Below are 18,477 nucleotides of genomic sequence, written 5' to 3'. Positions count from 1 at the left end.
AGTAGCATTATAGGCCATGTGGACCATAAGGTTGCTAGGGATCAATGAAGCAGGTGCATGTGCCCTGGTCTGTTCTTTCATCTGCCTATCTTACATCCTGCTTGCAGTGTATTGTAGCTATTCATGTCACGTGACTGAATTAGTTGGAGGTGAAATTAAACCAAAAGATGAAAGGTTAATATTGGCTGGCCAAGATAAGTGGATTGCATGCTAGATGCTTCATAAAATCTGTAGAAAAGGCAGAAGATACAGACAATTGTAAATTTTGCAGTACAGAACTAGAAACAGTTACACATCTTGTTGCAGAGTGTGATACACTCATTGCTGATGGTTTGTATACTGAAATACAGTGTGATAAGGTTGTTACACTAGAGACTTTATAAATGTTACAACAAAGAGGCAACTGACAGACATTGGAAAAATGAACAGCAAAGGATTGTTGAAAATGATGATGTAATATTTACATGGGACTACCTCATACCAGCAGCTAAGAAGGTAGCAGCAAACAGAATGGATATTCTAGTTCAAGAGAAAAAGACAGAAATAGCATTGATTACTGAAATTGCTACACCCAGTGACTACAGTGTCTTACAAACTGAAAGACATAAATTTGTAAAATATCAGGACTTGCAAACAGAAACTAGAGCAATGTGGAATAAGTAAGAATAATGTTGTGGCAACAAAAAATGTTCACAGCTTAGGGTTCTGCATCAGAGGGCTCCACAATGTGGTCTTTTTCTAGGGCTGCTACCAAAATAGTAGCTTTAGGTTTGTGAACTTCTGCCCAAGCTGAGCATTTTCTGGGTAGCCAGAATATTCTACTTGCCTTTTTCATAGGTTCATAGGTTGGTACTAGGCTATCGGACCTAAGGCCTATACAAGCCTAGCCATAACAATTCCCTGGCTATTTCTTCCCACACTATTTACTTCCCTGGACCCCTGTCTAGCAGGGAGACTGACATGATCCCCGGGGTGAATTTCCTTTCTCCCATCCAATCATCAAGGTTCCTTTTGAAGAGGGCCAAAGAGGTGCTCTGCTTGACATGTATGGGCAGTCTATTCCAGAGTCTGGGAAGTCTCTGGGTCAGGAACCTACCCCTCCAGCATGTTTTGTTTATTGTGATGACAAGATTTAGATCCCTGGAGCATGTGGCACTGAGGGATTGGGATTTCTTTAAGTGTAGCATGTCCAACAGCTCTGGGTTTGACATGGTCTTGTATGTTAAGCAGAGATTGCCTCGGAGTAGACGATATGCGACAGAGTATAGCTGGAGTTTTTAAGGCGGTCAGCATAGGGCATCTGCTTTAGGCCTTTGATTCTTTTAGTGAGGTATTTCTGCGGCCTTTCCAGTTGTTGCAGATGTTTTGAGAGGTACATACCAAATGGGGCGTTGTATTCTATAATGGGTCTAATGAGGGATGAGTACAGTGGGACAATGACCTCCTTTTTTCTGGATGAAAAGCCCTTGGTGATGAGGTGTGCCACATAGAAGGATTTCCTGACTGTTGTGGCGATGTGATTATTGAAGGTGAGGCATAATGCATTTAATATGGGGTTGTCCCATGCAAACTGGCAAACATCTGACATTTACTAAAAAATGAAATGAACAGGAGATTTCTGGCGAAAAAAGAAGTTACGTACTCACCATAACATTCCATCTGTGTTGTCCATTTTCATTCTTCCTCAGCCGATGGGTTCAGATCCAATCCCTGAGATCTGACTCGGCTGTTTCTAAAGCTCGTGACAACCAAAATCTCTTGAGCTTCTCTCTTACCCATAATGCACCAACCCCACTTACTTCAGATCTTGTTTGCTGCCTTAGTAGAAAGTAAAAGATATAAATTACTATGAAGCAGCTATATCTGGACCTTATATAAAAACATGAGGACATACCGGTCCACTAAGCACTCATTCTTCTAGAAGCCATAAGGATGGGGGTTGGTGGCAGGAGAGTTGAGGAAGAATGACAATGGACAACACAGAAGGAATGTTATGGTGAGTACATAACTTCTTTATCTGATGTTGTCAATTTTCATTCTGTCTTCAACTGATGGGACATAGTCCCCAGCTACCTAATTTCCAGGGCAGACTCAAGGAAGGGTATTCTTGAGCACCATAGAACCAAAAGATGCCCTTCCTCTGGAGACCTGATGTAACTTGTAATGATAATAAAGGTATGGGGAGTTGCCCAAGTAACTTCTGCAGAAGTATCATCCAGGGACAATCTGGATTGAAAAACTGAAGAAGTTGGCATGGACCTGGTGGAGTGGGCTTGAACAGGTTTTTGTCAGAGCAATGCCCAATTTGTTATACACAAAGGAAATGCAATTTGTTATCCATCTAGACAGAGTAACTTTAATAACTGGTTTACCCAATGTTGGTTCTGCATATGAAATGAATAACTGGTCAGAATTTCTGATGTTTTTAGTCCTATGTAAGTAAAAATGCAACTGTCTGTGAACATCTAATAAATGTAACACATATTCTCCTTTGTTAGAAAATTTGGGAAAGAATACTGGCAAATTAATATATTGATTTATATACTGGATTCTGGCTCCACCTTTGGAAGAAATAATGGGTTGGTACATAAGGTAACTCTGTCTTTATGGAAAATCAAGTATGGAAGTTTTGAGCACAATGCTTGGATCTCAGAAATTCATCTGGTCGAGGTAATGGCCACTAAGAAAATTGTCTTCCATGAAAGATATTTGAGTTTACATGTAGCTGAGGATTCAAAGGGAGATTGTGTAAGAGACTGCTGCACAAGGTTTAGGTCTCCAGGAGGGTAGGATCTTTAAAGGGTGACCTTTAGAGCAGAGTACCTTTCAAAAAAGCTTTGTTTAACTTATGAGATGCTACAAAAGAACCATTTCTTCCAACATGAAAATTGGAAATCGCTACTAATTGTACTTTAACAGTATCTTATAAGACATTTGTTGACAAAGAATCGACCATTGAGTGGCTAACATCCATCGTAGAATGCTCGTGTAAAACCTGGAGGGTGGTACTAATGTTATTGCTTTCACCATTGATCCCAGAGCCTGAAGGACAGGTTGGACTGAAATTGAGATTCTGCATATTATCTTTCTGACTTGAAATCTTATGGTCTTAGCTCTCAGTAATGGAAGGGAAGCAATCATTGTCTTTGTATTGAGAATAGCTCGTATAAGCTCTGAGGTCTGATTTGGTTCCAGATGAGATTTGTCGTAGTTTGTGGTAATCCCCAGACAAGAGCAAGTCTGGAGAATCTGGTCTCTTGCACATATGAGTTGATGCCTGGTTGGAGCAGTAATGAACCAATCATCTAGATGTTGAAACACTTGGAATCCTTGCAGTCTGATGTGAGCTGCTACTACTGCCATGCACTTGGTGAACACCCTGGGGCTGTGGTGATTCCAAAGGGCAATACTTTGACTTGATAATGACTGTCTCCCAGCCGGAAGCATAAGTACCTTCTGGACCATCTGATCATCTTTATGTGATAGTATGCATCCTGAAGAGCTATAGAGCACATCCAATTTCCTTGCCCAGAAATGGGAGAATGTACTGAACCGTGACCACCTGAAACTTGGTTCTTTGAATTGTCTTGTTTAGTTTGGCGAGACCCAGGATTGGTCTCTAGTCACCTGTTTTCTTTGGCACTTAAAAAAAAACTAGAGTAAATTCCAGATTCTGTCTGGTCTGGTGGGACCTCTTGGATTACTCTTTTTTTCTAGTAGCTTTTGTATATCAATTGCTGCTTGTTCCCTCTGACCGTGTGGAACATTGAGGATTTTCCTTGGGATTGGGAGAGAAAGGGAAAAAGGTATAATATATCCTCTGGAAATGATCCTCTACACCCAAGCATCTTTTGTTATATCTAGCCAGGCTCTCTGATGCAGGGATCCAGAGATGGACAATCAGGTCTCCTTTCAGGAGTGCTTGTAGGGTTTTTCAAAGAAAGATTCACTAGAACCCAGGTTTCTGCATGCCTTCTCTGCCATGGAGGCATCTTCGTCCATTCAAGTTTCCTCCTAGGCCTCTGGGGAACCTCCTCCATGTGTGTTTTGAAAAGGACACTAAGACTTTTTGAACCACATTTTTCAACCACCTCATTGATTCTTGAAAAAGGTTCTTTGAGGAGTTGAAAAACACACGTCCATAGCAGACAGGGTCTTTCCATCCTCTGGGGCCAAATAAAAATGTTCCATCAAAGGGAGCACTGATGAAGGAAGATTTGAAAGACTTTGCAAACTCACAGAGGCACATCCAGGCCTGTCTCCTTATGGAAACGCCCAAACCTGCTGCCCTTGAGGTTACTTCAGTTACATGTGAAATCAACCTCATAGATGAATTGGGTATGGACTGTAGGGTCATCAATTGAGAAGCAACAGATGCCTGAACTTCATCAGAAACAGCACCAGAGAGGTTATTTGATTACTGCTTGATCACATCCCTCTGAAGCCTAGTAAAGTGTGCCAAATAATGCAAAGGCCTCACAGCAAAGGTCACTAAAGACAGACACAATTCCCAAATCTGTTCATTGCCTGCAACTCCCTGTTGGGAGGATGGACAGTAGAACTTTCCTCAGCTAGTTCCTTCTTGATGGCCACCGCAATGACCACGGCATCAACAGGAATGCCCTTCCCCTAAAACTGTCTATCCACTGGTAGTGCCATTATCCTATCTGATCTGCAAGGCATGGGTTCTATGGTGTCTGGGTCCTTACATGCCTGCCATGAGATCATTGAGGTCATTGGCAGGCAGAGTCACCCAGGAAGTAGAGGGTCCAGTACAAATCCTCCATGAGAACAGATTCCTCAGATGTAGGGTTGCTGGATGTCCAACTGCATCTCTTCCTAGGAAGTCTAGGATGTCTCCAAAGGAGACACCTTCAGGAGGTGATCATGAGGACCCTTCACCTTCATTGAAATCTGTCTTCAGTGATGGACTCCCCTGGTGATCCTAAGTGTTTCCTTTTACACATCCTATTATTAGAGATCTCCTCAGTGGGGTGCTCTGGGGTGGTATCAGATGAGGAGATTACAATTCCCTGAGCAGGAGCCTGGGGTTTTGATACTGACTGTCCTTGTGGAAGGTGATGGTGAAGCTCTGAGTGCTGAGACATCATGACAGTGGTCTTAGGATCTGAGGGGGAAGGATCCATCTGAAAATACTTTCTTCGCAACCTCAAAGGTATAACGGCTCAGAGGGAGAGAGAGAGAGAGAGAGACCATCGGATCCCAGAAGACAAGCTTCTGAATTGTAGGGCTCTCCTGCTCTCAGGGCAAAACCTCCAAGCTGAAAGCCAGAGCCAAGTATCCAGTGCCGAGGCTCCAAGGTGTAGAGACAGCTCCAAAAACTTCATAACTGAATGCAACACCTCAGATCTAATAGGTAGATTATGGCTCTGGGAACTCTCAAAATCCAATGGAATCAGAGCCGTCAGAGAAGATCTAGAATGGGGGAGTGGCAGATATATGGATCTCCTGACCCAGAGGGGTAGGATCCAAAGGAACACCAATCTGGCTCTGGGCTAAGATAATCTTCTTCACCAGTCTCTTCACATCTTCCCTGAGGCTTGTGGAAGAATGAGTGGAGTATATGGATGGCTACCTGGGTCTTTCCAAGAATGGGGAAGGTACCCTGTCAGGAACCAGATCCAAAGATGGAGAGTAACTTGTCCTGGGTAGTAATTTGGCAGATTGCCCTGGATTAGACAAAGTCAGATCCTCTTTGACAGAGTGTTGGATTTTAGCCTTTTTCGGGTACAGGGTTGAGACTGGTTCCTTATGAGACCTCTTTCTCAAGGAGTTCAAAGCTGAGGAGGAGAAAGTTGGCTTCGGAGAAAAAGATTTTTTGACTTTTGTACTTTTTGTTTTAATGGAGGAAGAACCCTCCAATATAACCTCTCCAAAAGATGAAGGAAGAAGACCTTTTGGAATCAGTTTATTTTTCTTCTCTACTAAAGCACAAGGGTTAAAGCTGTGACATATTGAGCAATCTTCTTGTAAATGGAAAGGACCTAAACAATAGATGCATAATGTGTGGACATCAGACAGTGGCAGCTTATGCCCACACTTCATACATTTCTTAAAACCTGCTGTTTATCTGCCATTGTTAACAGTACAATACAACAGAACTGATAAGAAGTTTTTTTTTGTCTTTTTTTAATATGAGGGGAATAGAGAAAAAAGAGATGGAAATGCCAACAATGGTAAAACTAGGAACTACAACAGTGTTGTAGGGGAGAAGAAAGATATTAATAGTATCTGAGAGGTACAGAAAAATATACTAAAGACAGAACAAAATGTAAGAAATTATATTAAACCACAAGAAATTTATAGACAAAGGTAAGGCCTCAAAACGGGTTTTTTAAACAAGGTTTAAAAGAAAATATGAAACTTATCTGATGTACCCTTGAGAGTAATGGAAGACAACGTCTTTTGCATGAAGCAGCAAATGAGATCTGAAGTAACTGGGGTTGGTGCCTTATGGAAAAGGGAGAAGTTTGAGAGTTTTTGGTTGCCACAAGCTTTAGCAACATCCAAGTTGGAGCTGAGGGAATGGATCTGAGCTCATCCTTTGAGGACAGAATGAAAATTGACAACATCAGATCAAATGTTTTGTGTAATGTCTTTTGCAGAGAGCATGAGATGGGCTCAGAAGGACCACTTACAATGCTGCATAGGCTGCGGGATCTCCCCATATTTTGGGTTATAATTAAGGGGAGAGAGGGAGGAAAATTTGCCTCCCTTCACTATCATGTTCTTCCATGAAAGGCTGTAACTCATCTTTCTGCTGTTTGGATTTACAGAGCACTTTCTGAAGTGTTTTAGGAAGCAGAACTGTATCAGAAGGCTCAGCTGATGTTCTAGGAACTGGGGCTGCCAGTAAAAATTGCACTATGAGTGGAAGTACCAACAGGAAAGATATAATGACTGGCAAACTCCAAACTGGACTGGAGGTCTTACCAAACACTTTGAAACTGACTTAGTTTCTGGTATATTTCCACGGGGAGTCAATATTTGTCATATGGGAGGACATGGTTAACAAACCACATTGCTTTGCAAAGTATGATTTGCATCTGTCTCATAGGTTTCTGAATATTAGCTAAAACTTTATCCACACCCTTAGAATCTTTTTAGGGAATGCCAAACTGAAAAACCTGTCAATATACAAACAAAACCCAAAGAAGCATAAAGGTGTTACTGCTCACTGCTAGCAGCCTAAACAAGAAACTCCACACCCTACAATCTCTCCTCACTCTGTAGAATATAGACATTTGTACTGTTACCAAAACATGGTTTAAATCCATAGAAGGTACTCCAGCAGTACAAGACTTCAGTGCCTTCCACACATTTAGACCTCCACCTGCACTAACAGGGGCAAAAGGTGGAGGAGCTTCAATCTATATTTGCAACAAGCATAACTCTAGGTTGGTTAAACAGGATGATGCCCAGGAATTTATCCACATGCAAATCACCATATGGAAAGCCTCATAACATATCATAGCAAGCTATAGATCACCTATGTCCCTAAAATCCCATAGCTTGTACCTAGAGCTGCTGGAGACACTCAATATTAAACCAAATACCTTATTCATTGGAGACTTTAACAACCCCTGTATAGACTGAGAAACATACACTGCCTCATACTCGCAGGCACAGAGATTCCTGGACTTTTTTAACACAAATACCCTTGACCAGATAGCGTACATACTAACCAGAGATTCAAACATACTGGAGCTGGTACTCACTAATATAGGAGAGGGCTGGTGAGGTTGGACCACAAAGCTGTCTCCTTTGAAACAAAAATTAACATGGTAACACCAGCAAACCCTGTAACACACAGGAACTATTCCAAAGCAAATTACATCCTATTAAGCGATAGTTTGTCAAAATTCAGTGCCCCTCCTAACCACAAGTACACAACAACCTATGCTGAATTGTTCACAAAAACCCTGTACAATCATGTAAATGGCTTTATAGAAGCTGCTGTACCTACTAGAAATAAGCCCAAAATAAACTTTAAAAACAAACCACACTGGTGGAATCCTAACCTTAATAGGGTATATAACAAAAGGAAAAAAGTCATGGCTAAAACCAGGAAGAGCAGCTCCCATAACGATATGAGCTATCTTATTAAAATAAATGCAAAACTAATTAAGTCCAACAAGATCAGTTAGGAGGTCAAGATAGTCTCACAGGCTAAATACAACCACAAGGCCTTCTACAGGTATGTCCGTAACCTCAAAGGCAGCACACATCAGTGTGTCAAACTGGTGGTCACTGGTGCCATCTTCACTGAGCACAACAGCATAGTAAATTTGCTGGCTGACAAATTCATCTCAAACTTATCCCCTGGCTCCCACCTTGAAATGCTAACTAGCATAACCCTCCCAACCATTAGCAGGGAGCAGGTGCTGGCAGAGTTCTCTTAGGCCAAAAGCACAGGCTCAATGGGCCCCAACAATATCCTAGGATGCCTTCTAAATATCTTGAAACATGACCTATCGGGACCATTTGAGTGTCTCTTTTTAACTATGGCCTCAAAACAGGCTTTGCACCAGAAGAATGGAGAAGTGCAATGATTATCCCACTTCACAATGGTGGATCATCAGCTGAACCTGGAAACTACAGCCCTATTAGTATAACTAGCATAACATGCAAAGCCATGAAATGAATTATTATGAAAATGATCAACAAAGACATAGGCAACCTACAGACACAGGACCCAATGCAGCTTGTCTTTGTCAAGGGAAGGTCATGCCTACCAAACCTGGTGGACTTCTTTGAGAAGGTCACCAAGGCAATGGATGAGGAGAAAATGGTGTATACCGCCTACCTTAGCCAAGTGCAGGTAGGTGGTGTATAAGGCCTACCTGGACCTGGTTAAGGTGCTTGATACAGTAACCCACTTGCATATAGTTGACAGATTCACTGAACTGGGCATAAACACCTACATAAATCACTGAATAGTCAGCTACCTCACAAGCAGGACTCAGGAAGTCAAGATTGGTGAAACCACCTCCACCAGCATGGTACCTCAGGGATCCATGCTGGGACCACTCTTATTTGACATATACTTCTCTGAGGTAAAAGCTAATGCTAAGGGCATTTGGCTGACCAGGATTGCAGATGACTGCAAACTGGGAGTTGTTATAGAATCCCCCATGACATAAACATCTTACAAGAGGGTTTAACACAGACAAAATGACTGGTGCCAGTCACGGATTAAAACTTAGTGCCAAGAAAATCATTATAGTACCTTTTGGAAAACTGCCACCCAGGCTAATTACTCAATTAATCAGACACCCCTAAGAGTGACCCAGTAGTCAGGGATCTGGGAACATATGTATACAGCAATCTGGCCTTTGACCAACATGTGACCAAGGTATTATGAAAATCATTTTATGTTGCCCATCTTATACGTAAGGGCATGGCATCCATGTCCAGGAAATTCATAGTGCCACTTTATTTGGTCCTTATCAGACCCATTATTGAGTATAATGCCATCTTCAGCATGTATCTGACTAGACATATGCAACAGTTGGAAGGCCCACAAAGCTTCCTTACCAGGAGAATCCAGGGTATATAAATACAGTGTCTAGTATAGATTGCCGTAAAGCCCTGTCTCTATACTCAGTCTCCTACAGGTTACTGAGAGGTGATTTATGCCTGACATACAAAGCATCCTTCGATCCAGCTCTGATGAACCTTTTGCACAACCACAAAACAAACCGCATCAGAACCACTTGATTTAAGGATTTAAATTTTGCTTGTGACACAAATAAGACGTGTTGTTAAAATAGATATGTGTCTCAGATGATCCCCATGCTCTGGAACAGCTCCCCATCCATGTGAAGTACAGTCCATCCGTACCCCTGTTTAAGTGTAACCCTGACCAATAGATGGGAAATTGGAAATTTACCCCAGATCTGGCCCCATGTCTCTGATAGACAGAGGCAGACAGTAATGCTCAAATTAACATACCCCCCACAGACATATTACCTCTAGAAACTCCTAACTAACATAGCCCTCGTAATAAACAAACATGATACATAGGGGCACAGATAGGATGGGCTGCTTGGCTAGGCTGATAACCTGGTGGTCATTAGCCTAGTATATACATATGAACCTATAAAGGTATAGGAGTACGAAGGCAACACTGATGTCTGAGACAGGGGTCCCAACATCTTAAGGCTGGCACAGGGTTCGGAGCCTGAAAGTCAAAATCCAGGGTGGTCACTGCCAAAGGGGGCAGTACCAGATGGACAACATGTTAAACCACCCTGTTGAGTAGAATGCTGGTTGGAAGATGCAAGCTAATTGGTGCCAGATCTGTCACAACAGTATAGCAGAAACCTGGTACAGAACCAGAAGGCCCACTTAAACCAGTGCTAGAAAAGATGGTGCCAGAAAAGTATGTGACTGTGTAAAAGGTAAGGACACCATAAAAAAATCAACAAATGACACTGTGAAAATAAAAAAGGGCTAAGTGTTTGCCAGGGAAAGTTTAAATATGCAAGTATTCATTAGGAAATGAAAGAACAATTGCAAACACTGACAGCTGTGTGTGTAATATTAAAGCCTTTGCAGTGTACCTTTGCAGTGCTGAAGAAGACTTAGCATTGAATATAGTTACTGAAAACAGACCTCTAATCAGTATGTTGCATTGTAAAATGATTGCACCAGCTCTCACAGCAGGAAGAAGTCACTCCTCTGTGTACAGTGTATAAAGTGACTATTTGTGACAGACAATGTGTAGTAATAATTAATAACTGGGATAGGACTTATTGTCCAGAATAATGAATATCAAACCCCATTTTAACACTTTTTTGTGTTTTTTTCCAGATGACAAGAATTGTACTTCCACAGATGGTTGAAAGGTATGCTTCACGTGGCAATTCTCAAATGTTAATGCTTTAGCATTGCCTGTCTTTTCTCTGTAATTAAGGGAAACATTTTGAGTAATGGAGAGCAAAGCAGATGAATATACCTCTGACGTTTTGCCAGTGCCTGCATTGTAGCATAACAAGAAAACAGTACTATGCAAGTGTGACAGTGACGAGTAATCACATTAAGAAAAGTAGCTGTTGTTTAGGAAGATGCAAAATCTAATCATATGTAGCCATTTCTAATAACAGCTTATTTTAGATAAACTGTTTCAAACAGCTAGCCTTCATATGCTTTCAGCAGGAAACATAGGCCATGATTCCAGGAACTATCCAGTCTGCACTATAACATGCTTAGCAATTAGTCCATTCAGCTAAGGAAATATAACCCTCAGTGAAAATAACATATTGCACAGATAACACAGCTATACACTTTCTTCCAGGGAAAAAGAAACTTTCTGTATATTTTATCTCTGCTTCCAGATTATACGTAGTATAATTGAAAGTTATGTATTTTCCATTACTATAGGTCTGCATGGTCGTAGTTTGTCCTGTACTGCTAAAACTGTAATTTCAGCCCACAGTAAAATTGGCAAGTTTCCCCAACCTTCAACTTCTTTTACCCACAACCTCTTGCTTTCTACCTTCATCTCCATTTTGAAGAATACTGATGTGAACACACAGACACATATCACTCCCAATCCCAACTCATGCATACATTCTGCACTGCCCTCTGCCAAGTCAGAGGAAGGTGGGCTGAAATTGTACAACAGGAAGAACCACAGCTGTGCAGATCTTGTGTTATGGTATGTACATAAGTTTTGAATCTGACATAATCTGGTTCATCCTCCTGTACTGCTAGGTCAGAGTCCCTAGCAACCATCTTTGTGAACTTAATAAAGAATGTCTCTGATGACAGTGGCTCCAAAACGCTTAGCCATGTCCAATTAACTATAAGTAAAGCCCCCTACCATATCATAGCTAGATATAGCTCCCCACCATGAAACAGAAAAAGCATACCATATACCTGGACTTAGTGGAGTCACTTGCCATAGAGCCCGACACCTTACTATTATTATTTTAATTATCCTACCATCGACTGGGAAACATACACGACCACAAACATGCAGGCTCAGAGGTTTTTGGACTTTGTCAGTGCAAATGCTGTGGAACAGCTAGCCAGCACACCCACAAGAGGCTCAAATGTCCTGGACATAGTACTCACTAACATGGGAGAGCATTGCATCCCCCTTCCCCTCGTGTGATGTCCTCCCTGGTAAGATTGTATCATAAATCAGTCTTGTTCAATGTAATTATAAGACCAGATAACCCCATCAAGCTGAAAAATGCTTAAGAATTTTTCAGACAAATTACATCCTACTAAGTGAATGGTATAAGAAGTTTCAAAGCCCCTTGAATGCAGAAAACATGAACTCCTATCCAGAAGTGTACACCAATGCCTTGAATAACCATTTAAGCAGTTGTATAGAATCGGCTGTACCTGACCGAATTAAAATCAGGTCTTGATGAAAAAACAAGCCACCCTGGTGCACCCCTAGTAGAAACAGGCTATACAACAAGAGAAAGAAACTAATATCCAAAAACAAGAGGGAAATGGCTCAGCAGAGGAAGAAATCCCTCTCTAGCTTAAACAAACAAATTAGAGATCTTGTCAAGCCCTCCAAAGCTAATTATGAAGCAAAAATAGCCTACTTAGTTAAGGATAATCACAAGGCATTCTTTAACTGCATTCATAATCTAAAAGGGAATACCTAGCTATGTGCTGAACTGGTTGTGGGTGGTACATCAACCGGACATAATAGCCAACCTGCTAGCTAACAGATTTGAAGCAAACTTCCCTCTCCTGTCCTCTCCAGCCATCCCCCAAAGTATACCTGCCACCATTCCTCAGCCTATTATCTCAAGAAAGCAGGTCATCTTGGTGCTCTCCAAGGCCAAAAACACAGCATCAGTGGGACCAGACAACATCCTAGGTTGCTGTTTAAACAACTTAAAACATGACCTAGCAGACCCACTTGGATTCCTGTTTAACCACAGCCTGTGAACTGGCTATGTTCCAACAGAATGGAGGACAGCAACAATAATCTGCCTGCACAAAGGGGGACCATCAACTGACCCTGTGAATTATAGGCCCATAAGCTTGACTAGCCTCATTTGCAAAGCCAAGGAAAGAATCATTATGAACCTTATTAACAAGGACATATGTAATCTCCATACTCTAGACTCAACCCAATTTGGATTCTCTAAAGGTAAATCATACCTGTTAAACATGGCCCTGAACGATGGAAAGACAGTGCATACTGCCTATCTTGACCTAGCCAAGGCATTTAACATGATCCCCCACTCAGGTATTATAGAGAAACTCTCACATTTGACAATAACCCCTACATTACCAGATGGGTAGCCAAATGGCTCACCGACAGGACACATACTGTCAAAGTGGGTCACTTCACCTCTAGCAAAAGACCACTCACCAATGGTATACCACAGGGTTCTGTGCTGGACACCTTACTGTTCAGAATTCCTTTCTTAGAAGACCAGGCAAACTTGGATGGTCTGTGACTGACCATATTCGCTGACAATTGCAAACTGGAAGCAATCATTGAGTCCCCAACAATATTAATACATTGCAGACAGGGTTAACACAGACAAATGATTGGTGCCAAAGCTGTGGATTAAAGCTATATGCAAAAAAAAATAATTATAATTCCCTTTGGGAAAGCTGACATCCCTTCTAATTACATTACAGACAGCACCTCCATAAGAGTAGACCCAGTGGTACGTGATCTGAGTACTCAGGTTGATAGCAATCTGAACTTTGAACATCATATATCCACAGTAGTAAAGAAATCCTTCTGTGTGGCTCATCTTATAAGTAAAGGCATTGCATCTAATTTCATTATACTCAGCCCTCATCAGACCAGTAATTGAGTACAATGTTCCCTTTTGCATGTACCTCATCAGACACCTGCAATGATTAGGGAGACCACATAGGTTTCTCACCAAGAAATTACAAGGTACACAAAACAAGTCTTACATGGAAAGACTGAAAGCCCTGTCATTGTATTTTGTCTCCTACAGGTTGCTAAGGGGTAACCTGTTCCTGGCTTACAGGGCAATCTCTGACCCGGCCCTGATGGAAATGCTACACATTCGTAATTCATGAGGCTCACTCACTCTAGGGATCTTCACCTAGCCTCTGACATGAACAGGTCATGTTGGAAAGATAGATACATCTGCCACAGACTTCCACTTCTCTGGAACAAGCTTCCAATACATGTGAAACATGGGCCCTCCCTATCCTTCTTCAAACACAAGCTTTATCAATGGATGGGTGACCACAAATTCCCTCTTGGGGTGGTGCCCATGTCCCTTCTGGACAGAGAAAGTCAGTATTTCTTCTGCGAACTTCAATCACCTAACCGTCGACAATTGGGGCAACTCAAGAAAAATATAGTAAAGCTTGTAAGGGCTGTGGAGTCGTTAGTCCAGTAGCCTTCTATGAACCTATAAACAAATTGCCCAAGGAAGCTCATATAACAGTCATGTTTACATCATCTACTATGGAGGCATTGCAGAAGAATGCCTGAGAGGTGGCTGCTGTTCTGGTAGAGTGTAATTTTTCTTCGGTCAAGGGAGATTTTTGCACTGAAAACTGTAATACAATCATCAAATAGCCATCTTACTGACTGTGAGTCCTTTCTAAGTTCCTTACTACAGTGGAGGTAAGAATGTGAATGCTTTTGTACATCCAGGCAATGAATAAGGACTTTTCCTTTGAGTAGTTTGGGAAACATACAAGACTGAATGTTTGATTAATGTGGACTCGGTGGCCATCCAGTGGAAGAATATGGACCACAATCTTGGGGTAAGCTGGTTCAGTAGCAGCCATAAGCAGAAGTGGAGTTACCATGTGATTAAACTAAGAAAGTGAAGATTCAGGTAAAGCATAAAGGAGGGATTAGTGCACAATACCATGTTATCCTAATGAAATACCACATAAGGAACCTTAACTCTCAGTGCCTGAATCTTAGGTATGCACCTGGCCACTGTAATAATTACTAAGAAGAGAGTGTTGCAGGGGGAGAACTTCAACTGTGCTGGTGGTTCAAATAAGGGTTTAGTTAACTTCTCCAAAACACATGTGAGATCCCACAGTGGAATAAGCTCTCTAATCAGGGTCTCAGGAGAAAGGCTTGCTCAAGAAATGTCCTGCAAACTTCAGGGGAAAAATTCTGACTCTTCAAGTGGAAGTTACAGGTAACAGTCATTTGAACTTGATAGATGAAAAACTCAGGCCTAATTCAAATGTAAGAGTGAGGTAGTCCACAACTGCAGGAATCAAAGCAGACAAAATGGTTCATATTGCTTTCCAATGCCCACAGCATAAAACACATCCAGTTCCTGGTAATAGGCTTCTGGGCAGAAACAAGAATATGGACCACAATCTTGAGGCATGCTGGTTCCCTAGTAGCCATCAGCAGAAGTGGAGATACCATGTGATCAGACTGAGGAAGTGAAGATTCAGGTAAAGCTTACCAGATGGGTGAGTGAAGGGTCTTGACATGAGAGGCATCTTCAGGAGATGAGACCACAGCAGAGGGAATCACACTTACTAAAGCCAGTATGGGATAAATATAGTGTTTTTGAATGCAACCAGACATCTTGAACAGTCTACCCTAAACAATTCACCTCCCACTCTAAGGCTGACTGTCATTAAAGTTTTGGGAAGAAGAAAGGGGGTGCCAATGGAAATGTTGTTTACAAATCACTGGCATGCCTGAAATTCTTACTGTACTGGAGAGTACAGCCTTGACTGATTCTAGTGAGTCCACAATGTCCCCTAAAAGCTCTCATGTGATACTCCACATATGGAATATTGTCACAGCCATGAGTCTCAGCACCGAGGCACATGACCAGTGTCATAGACGCTAATGGGTATATTTTTAAGACTGTCTGAACAATTGGGGGGGACCTGCCAGCAGGTAAGCTGGCTAAATCAGACCAAATATCCAGCATGCAGCCAATGAACTTCAGGCAATGAGGGGGTTCTATCTGGAACTAAAATTCACCATTATTCCCAAAGACTGAAATAGAAACAGCAAAGAATCCTGGACTAATGTTAGCTTTTCTATTGTTGGATGAGACAATTATGTAGGTAAAGGAATATCTTCAATCCCTGCAGCCTCAGAAACTCTGATACAACAGCCATGTACTTTGTGAAGTACACTGGGGGCTGTACATTAATCAAATTGTAGGGTTCAGAATGGGAAATGAGGTTTCCACCCTGAAACACAGGAGCCATCTTGACTTCTTGGTGATCTTTATGTGCAAGTATGTTTGTTGGAGGTACAAGAGCACATCCTATCTACATTGAGACTCAAGTACATTACAAACATCTTGAATCCCTTTTTGTGGATGCACTGATTTAGACCACTTAAACTTAGACTGTGCTTGATGTCTTTAGTCTTTTTTGGTACCAAAAAGGAAATGGAATAATTGCTGGACCCTCTCTTGTCTGGTGAGACTTCCTGGATGACTTTTTTCTTCTAGAGGTTGGACAATATATAAAATTGCTTCCTCTTCTCATTGGGTGGTATGAATGGAAGGCGAGGCAGAGTGGCCTCAGAGATATGAGAAAGAGGGTGATATAACCTTTAGATATTATGTCAAAATTCATAGGTTGCATGTAATGGCTGTCCTTGCTGACCACTGGAAAGATAAGCACCTCCTCAACTACCTCCAGAGCAAAGCAATCAGGCAAGGTCTCAAGGAGATTGTTGCTGATCCTCCAGAGCTGGGGCTGCATGAATTCCTGACCATTCCTAGAAATCCACAGCAAACATATAAGACTTACCTTATTCTGTTGATCAGTTAGTATACTTATATCAATTTTTTCACAAATTCAACATTGTTCCAACAAATAAAAGCTTCCAAACTCATAGCAACTTTATATGTCAGTCCCAAAGGGGCATTTTATGGCATGCAGTAAATGCATTTTGTAAAGTTAGGTTTACCTACTACTTAACAAAAATAACCACTGCGGCCAAGAACAACACAAAAGTTAACTGCAGTAATCAAAGGCAACAAAGAAATGTAGTCTAATGCACTTATACACACTTAAGCCACAGTAGCAAAATGGTGCTAGGATTAGTGGGGGAGATGAACTATGTGGTACAAGTTAAAAAAAATGAATAATCTTATGAGTTAAGAAGAAAATGAGAAAACTTCACTCTGTTACAAAGTTAGGATCCAAAGATTAAAAATGGTATTCCAAAACTAGAAAAGGGCAGGAGCTAATCCAAAATATAGGAAGCATAGGGTCATTTGTGATGATCAGTGCTATTGCAAAGATAACCATGAAAGATCTGTAAATGAATGTATAGAGCAAGGGATTATGGGTAAATGGGGGTGCTGAAGCCTGTGAAAGCTTGTGTCAGTGTGACGGTACCTACAGCCCTAACAGTAGAGAAGGATGAAGAAGACCAGATCAGATGTCACATTGTTTACCATCAACTGACAAAGGCTGCAATACTACCACTTCTTCAGACTGGTCATCAAAAACGCATTCCACAGACAACAGAAATTTGTATGAGGGGAGTTAACATTTATATCCTGTAGTAGATATTATACCATTTGCTATGGATTCGTAAATAAAATACTGTACTGTAAGTAACCTATCACTATATTACATCCAGAACATCATAATTCTGCTAAACACAGATTTGTCCCAAAAACTGACTACAGTGATTACTGAATATATTTAAACCTTAAAAAAGAGAGCATGAACAACGTTTACAGTTTTATTACAACCCATATGCTAATCTGAACAGGTTTTTGTTTTGTCTTCTGAGTGGCATCCTGATTATTGTCTTGCAATATACTTTTCTTGTCTTTTCCATTTAAATACTGGCTTCTTATTTATTTATTTTACCTTATTCTAATGGCTGGGGTTCAGGAGTGATCTTTCCGAAACATTTTTATGCTTAACCCTTGAATACAAAGCCAACAACAAAACAGTCTATAATAATATATTAAAACCTTTGCCAAAACAGAGTACATATTTTTAAGATTAAACACTGCAACTTTTGTTAAAACATAATACACATTTTTATGGTAAGACAATATAATACATTTTATATGAGGGAGTATCTGTGTATAGTGTACACAGCTGAGAAGGATGACTAGTGGGGGCTACATGAATGAGGAAGGAGGGAGAGGAGGAAAGATAAGAGATAATGAAGAGTAATTAAGTTTATTTATGTTATCAATGGCAGGTATTACTGTCTGATCAGGATTCTTCTTCATTTTTCACTTACTCTTTATAAGTGTGATAATTTAGCACCTCTATATGTTATCTCCATAACTACTCTTTATGGTAGGGATTGTTGGACTTGCCTTCCACTGTGTAGCAGAAATGGAAACCCAGTGTGGACAACATTTTGGAACAGCTTTTATTAGCCACTAAGCATCATACACTTAATGGAGGGTGCAGAAGATTGTTATCTTGGAGAAAAGCGGAGTTTTGAAATACTGACTCCTCCCACCCATTGCCAATGACATTTGGTAGTTTAATTTT

The 18,477-nt window shown here is 41.1% G+C and overlaps 1 protein-coding gene across 1 annotated transcript in view; it reads left to right on the top strand.

The window, feature by feature from the left end:
• Nucleotides 1–18,477, top strand: part of LOC122806552 (very-long-chain 3-oxoacyl-CoA reductase-like) — a 389,647-nt gene that overhangs the window by 247,170 nt on the left and 124,000 nt on the right. The window contains exon 7 of the mRNA XM_044077079.1: nucleotides 10,837–10,871. Coding sequence (XP_043933014.1) covers nucleotides 10,837–10,871 — 35 coding nt within the window. The remainder of the gene's footprint in view (nucleotides 1–10,836; nucleotides 10,872–18,477) is intronic.

The sequence above is a fragment of the Protopterus annectens genome, chromosome 7.part0, assembly GCF_019279795.1.
Source record: "Protopterus annectens isolate FY-2018-M chromosome 7.part0, PAN1.0, whole genome shotgun sequence".
NCBI classification, from domain to species: Eukaryota; Metazoa; Chordata; order Ceratodontiformes; family Protopteridae; genus Protopterus; species Protopterus annectens.
Note: the sequence above shows the minus strand (reverse complement) of the source record. Positions and strands in the feature narration are given on the sequence as shown.